This window comes from Orcinus orca, chromosome 9 (genome assembly GCF_937001465.1).
Source record: "Orcinus orca chromosome 9, mOrcOrc1.1, whole genome shotgun sequence".
Lineage (NCBI taxonomy): Eukaryota > Metazoa > Chordata > Mammalia > Artiodactyla > Delphinidae > Orcinus > Orcinus orca.
In genome coordinates, this window is record NC_064567.1 from 34,661,867 (window position 1) to 34,668,234 (window position 6,368).

The 6,368-nt window shown below is 36.0% G+C and overlaps 1 protein-coding gene across 10 annotated transcripts in view; it reads right to left on the minus strand.

The window, feature by feature from the left end:
- Positions 1–1,621: 1,621 nt before the first annotated feature.
- The window catches only part of FOXP2 (forkhead box P2), a 547,197-nt gene continuing 542,450 nt past the window's right edge, over positions 1,622–6,368 (minus strand). For all 10 annotated transcript variants that reach the window (XM_049715206.1, XM_049715212.1, XM_049715210.1 and 7 more), the window contains one exon: positions 1,622–5,609. In XM_049715206.1, coding sequence (XP_049571163.1) covers positions 5,465–5,609 — 145 coding nt within the window. In that variant the 3' untranslated portion in view covers positions 1,622–5,464. The remainder of the gene's footprint in view (positions 5,610–6,368) is intronic.

Consider the following 6,368-nt stretch of genomic DNA (forward strand, 5'->3'; position numbering starts at 1 on the left):
GGAACATCCATGAGAACCAGGTGTCAGGAACTGGAGACAACCTAGATATGGAATTATTTCATGAGGTTCACACGGTTTTTCATGGCTACTGGGAAACCAGTCTGATCTGTAAAATGATTTTAAAATTTATTTAATTCTTAGGAATGTTATTCCTTTTTATTAATTTTTGAGCCCATCTCTACTACCAAAGAGGTCAAAACTAAATAAATGCATGGCATAGGTAGCAAGCTGTTGCTGTTATTCTAAGACTTTTAACGTCTAGGTCTAATGTCTCCAGATGAAATATTTCTATTGAGGTTCTGTTGATTTGGTTTCTTGTGGATTAGCTGTCCAGAACTCCTTTCTCTGATGAAGGGCACTAGGCAGAACACTTAAATGTTTGTGCACAGTTCAAGTCCAAGGACTCTCAGCTTGGTGCTCACCCAAATTTTCCTTAGTTAAATACTTAGCTTCCATTCCTTCTGCCCGGGGAAATGGTTAGAATCTGACTTGCCACCTGTTTTTCTATTCTATTTAGATTCTAAGTTGCCACATTTTTTGTTTTTCTTTTAATTTTTTAAAAGTTCACAATAATTTAGTGACCAGCGTTCTACAAAGCAGCTGAAACCTCCATTGACCCAACACAATATATGTGGGCAACACGGTGTTTTAGAGGGCGACATGAGTTTGAACACAGGTTTAAGGACAGAATGTTTGCCAAATCAGTTTTATTTTTTTCTTAAGTTGCTAGTCTTAATCTCTAAATTGCGCTCCCTATATACTAAAGCATAGAGAGTTGGAGGACTGGGTTCACATCTTGTTATGTAGCCTTTAATGAGTTACCAAAATACACTGGATGGCGGCAAGTTGGTATTCATTTACTTTCAACTAATCGACAGTGAAAACTGAATCCCAAGGTTCAAAAGAATTAATCTCATGGTCACATTTCTTTTAAAAAATTTTTGTATCCTATGGAAAGCTCTTTAGTCAAGGTACTCTTTCACTGGATGACAGAAAATATTAAATTATACATAAAGTAAAAATATACTCAACATATTCATTTTCCTTTTACTTCTGATTACAACAGATTTAGGAATATTTTTTGAAGTTCAAGAAAAAGGCAAACTTTCCTGCTGCAGAGGCCCTAGCTTGCCTGTTTTGGCCACTTAGAAAGGTATGGGTCTGATCCCTAGAGGCATAAGAAGGATTCCGTCAGAAAGCTACTTACACTCTCCCTGTACATTCTCCTAGACCATGGTGGGATGCCATGGGTGTGACTGACACTGGAGGAGGCAAAAAAGAAAGGATAAAGTCAAAAAGTTAAAGAGTAAATTTATCACGTTTCCTTTTTTTTTAAGATTCAGAATTTACGACGTCAAATTCTATTAGAATAAAAAACGTGAAACCACGAGACGATTATATGAGGAAGCCAATTTGAACCTGAAGATAGTTTTTAATGGAATGCATTTGACAAGCAGCCCCCACTTTTACTGACTGAACTTGAGTATAGTTTGGTTTATGAATCCCCAATTCCTAAGAAAATGATTTAAACAAATCGTGGGACATGTGTACACAAATTTATGACTTGGTTCTGGCAGGGAAGATGGTCTCTCCGAACGAATAAAATCCTAGGGGTTATAAATGGGTCCAAAAGTATTAGATTTTTTATTTATACTTCAGAAAGGTAATCAAGTGAATGAAATGGTTTCATATACATTTTTACATCCAACAGCAGTGACACACTGTTCATACATTAATTCTATAGGAAAATGTACATCCTTTCTTTTTCTTTTTTTTGGCTAAGTAAGATTTGCCAAGTGTTCATGGACAAAAAAACCCTTTCATTGCAACCTGAACTAGTGAAATAACAAGGGTAAGCCATGTTCCTTTCAACAGCTTTATGGCATTAATAAAGCTATTGTCCGAATGCATGTTAATATTGGCATATGTAGGATGAAGTCTCACAAATACCCCAAAATGTGAATGTCCAATTTGAAAACGTTACAAAATAGTCTAATGGATTTTGTGACTGAATCTGCCCAGGGATGTTAAAGTCCAGGATGGTTTATTTTAAGTGTACTTCTGTAGCTCTATTCCTAGCTGACTATTCTTCGATTCCCTAATCACAAAGAAATGCATTCTCATGAAGTTAGGCAGTTGTAGACACAGAATGCTGATGACCTTTTCTCCAAATCTGATTTATCTAAAGAAAACCCAGTTAGTGGTAATTCTACCAAATACTTGTAACATTCACATGAAATTTTAATTGATTTTCAAACAGTACAACTGTGCCATGAATCCAACCACATAGAATATAAGCCTTAAACCCACTAGGTTTAAGCAATTGTGTCTTTGTAGCCTAAAACTATGTAAAATAAAATCTGATAACTCCCTGGTGTTAGAGGTAGACAGTTTTCTTTCAAATCCTAGGTTTGGTCCTTTATTTTATTCAGCAGTGAAAGCCATGAATACAGAACGAATAACAGCTGTTACAATTTTCAACCATGACTTCTAACGTCAGAGAATTCAAAGTATGAACATAGTACACAGTAATGAAAAGTATCAAAAATTAGTTTACCTCAAAAAAGATAAATAAAACAGGTATATTCCACCAATACATAAACAGATGTTTGTGCTACAGTTAAAATTTGCTGTATACAAAAGATCACAGTCCCCATAATCAGCTTATGATAGAAGCAAGAGTACATGAGCCATTTAATTGTCAGACATTATGCTTTATAAGGTATGCACAGAAGTTCAAGCAATAAATACATACATTAGTTCAAAGCCTTACAATAGCTACGCAAAGCAGATGCAGAAAAGCAGATTTGCTATTACTAGCAAGCAATGATATAAGAGTAAAAATTCATGAAATGCATTAAAGCAACATTTTTCTTAGAAAAAGTCTGGTCATTTATGGGTCCACCAACATTTTTACATAATATGCACAATTATCAAAATACAGACCAAGCATTTCAGAAAACTCCAAAAAACCTAAAATCTATTTTCAAAGCAATTGCAGTTTTGGAGGTTTTTCTGGTATAATGTGCAAGCAGCTATTTTTTAAAATTGTATTCATATAAAACCCATGCAAAACTCTACAGGTATATGCATTCTGTGGCTGAGACTTCCTTTCAAAAGTTTGGTAACTGAGGTATGCATACTTTAGCATTGTAGTCTTAGGCCACCCTCCTGATGGTACAGCTCTCACGATTACTTTCAGTCCATCAAAGCCTTTGAACATGCACCTGAAAGACCCATTTTCCCTTCAGATAGTCCTTCCAGTAGGATCCTAGATGACTGAAAACCATCCTTCCCAATCCCAATCTTTCTTTTGATACCATATCGTAAACTTCCCATTCACTGATCATGACCCAAAGACAAACAGAATGAAAAGTAGCAGTTACTGTGACGTTCTCACATTTCATGCAATCTGCCATAATTGTTCTAAATTTTTTTCTTTTTTTTTCTTTTTTTTTCTTTTTTTTTTTTTTGCAGAGGTAGAAGCTTTCAGAAAGCCTTTTGGGTAAGTGGGAAAACCCTTTTGAAAGCCGTTATGTCGTTTTATTTGGTGTGATAGATGACTGGGTATCTCTCTAACTCTATTTGCTGACTTCAGCAAAGAATAAATGATGAGCTTAGTTTGCAAGAACCAGCTCCATCGCATGGAACTGGTACATACGTTAAGCTCTAGCAGCCACCTTCTGTCGAAACTGTTTGTAAAGCAATAACCATCATCAGGTTATGAGGTCCCTTGGTTGGGGGAAAAGTGTTATCCAGACTTGGCACAGCACATGAAAAGCAACACGTAAAGTTTCTAGGTTTTAAGCAGACATCTGACTATGCTATTTTCAACTACACCATAACGCGTTATCCTAGTTTTGGGGTTTGGAGTCGTCTCGAAAACCAGCATTCCAACAATTTGGCCTGTGCAAGTCTTTGAAAGGGAGTGTATTGTTAGTGTTAATATCCCGTATCGGCAGAGGCAGAATTATATGTAACTTTGGTTTGACTGAAAATAAATACCATGGACTACAATTGCTATAATCTTTGCTTTCAGTGTAAAAACTCAGCTAGATCACTTTAAAATCAATATGAAATTAATTTTTGGCTTTACTAGACCTTTTATGTTTGGTTCCTACTTTTTGTTTTTTTCATTATAACTTAAGACTATAAAAAATAGTACACAACAAAGATTCAGACCATACAAGACATCTTCTAACAACATGTATTCACCACCGAAAATAAGTGACTGGATGGGGAAAACAAAAACACAATGTCCTATATATATAACAATATGCAATCTGCATTTGCATCAAGTACATAATCGTTTTGGTCAGTGATCCACATTTGTTGCTTTCTAGCATATCATAACTTCCACTGCAGATTTTGTCCTCACCTCTGTCTTTAATGAAAGCAAATCTTCATTGCATTTAGATGGACTTTTGGCCTCAGAAGATTACTCTGTGTCTAAATTAGGTTTTTAGTTGTGGTTTTTGTCATATTTGATTCTTGCTTTAGGGCTAAATGAAAAGATCCCAGAGGTCATCAGAAAACAGCAGGTAGTTCATGGAAAAGGTTCCTTTGTACTAATTGAAGTTACAGAAGGCTGACCAAAGCATGTGGCTGCTTCTGTCCTTGAGCTCTTGGCCATGGTTAGAGTTGGCTTTGGTTTGCAGCTGTAGCCTTTGACTGTGTTTGCAGGTAGACAAAGCTTTATCACAAGGAGGTAAAGAGTACAGTTGTAAGATCTATGCAGATATGCAAATGTTTCTATGGTGCTTGCACAGATAATGTTAGCTTAGGATTGCACTTTACATCTTAACACTAACAGCACAGACTGGAAGCCTAAGGTTTTAGATGGTTGCAACAGTCTAATTACTGTGTTTTGTAATAACTAACTTATGTCATTTACAGTTGGTGGCACCAACATAAAAAACTAATGTTCTGTTGTTTAAAATTCAGCTAGATACAAGCAGTGACACTAATTTCTGATACTACTCCTGTGCAAATTAAAAACAATAGCAACAAGTTGAACTTGACCAGCAATTGTTTCTAACATTACAACTACTGAATGCTGGAAAATTCACATTAATGAAACTAACACTATTTTTGGCAGTATATGAGGCGCGTTTGCTTTCTACAGGACGTGTATCCTCATATTCAGTCATTTCATGAACCCTTAAGAGCCACATTTTTTAAATGGGCAAAGCCATTATAGAAAGAACAGTCTTTTTTTTTTTTCAAGAAAATCAGTTTTTGTCTTTTTTTTCTAAAAAAAAAAAAAAAAGAGAGAAGAAAACAAGCAATTTGCCTGTTGGTACTGAATCCCAAAGGGCTGGCTTCATAAGTTCCTTTAGGGCTGTCTCCTTTATCCATGCTTAATAAATAGTCACAGTAAAAATTTGTCAAATATTCATGGTTGTGGAGTGGTTATGAAGGTCAGTGATATGTCCCTTCACGCTGAGGTTTCACGAGTCAGTTCTCATTCCAGATCTTCAGATAAAGGCTCTTCTTCAATCTCTCTGTCATCTTCTAGTTCTGGACTGTGATTAGCTGTTGTCACTAAGGACATTGGGCAGTCTTCATCCTCGGCAATCACTGGCTCTTCCTTGACATGAATTGAATGTCTGAAAAACACGCAGAGGCACCAAAGTTTTACTAAGTGACCAAGAAACAAAACTTGACCAACCTTGGGTTGGGGGAAGGAAGGATTGGGAGGTTGGGATTTAGCAGATGCAAATACAGAATGGATGAACAACAAGGTCCTACTGTATAGCACAGGGAACTATAGTCAGTATCCTGTGATAAACCATAATGGAAAAGAATATGAAAAAGAATACATATATATATATATGTATAACTGAGTCACTTTGCTGTACAGCAGAAATTAACACAACATTATCAATCAACTATACTTCAATCAAATTAAAAACAAAAAACAAAAAACTTGACCAACCTTGTGACGAGGAGGCCAACTGAAAGAAGGGAAGAAAACACAGCACTGTCTCTTAAAAACTGCATCTGATTGATCGCATGAGCTGGTTGGAGACATGATATGTCACAGAAGAACTGTGCGGGTAGGGATTCAGAGTAATATGAGCATGGACTCCCACATGCTGTGCTGTTTAGGTAAAACATCCGTTCTCCGCATTCTTTCAGAATGAAATGTTTTGTTAGTATTTGTTCTAACACCATAATCAGAGAGCGACGGTAAAGGAATATTAAACAAGTGTCAAACAGAAATCCTTTTTCCCTTTCAGTTTTTCCTAGCAATTCCTTTAATATCTGTTACTTCTAAATATTTCAGACTGAGCCAAACAGCTTTTAATTCTTTTTTTTTTTTTTTAACTCTCCCGTATGAATTCGATTGTGGTGTTGGTTGAAAC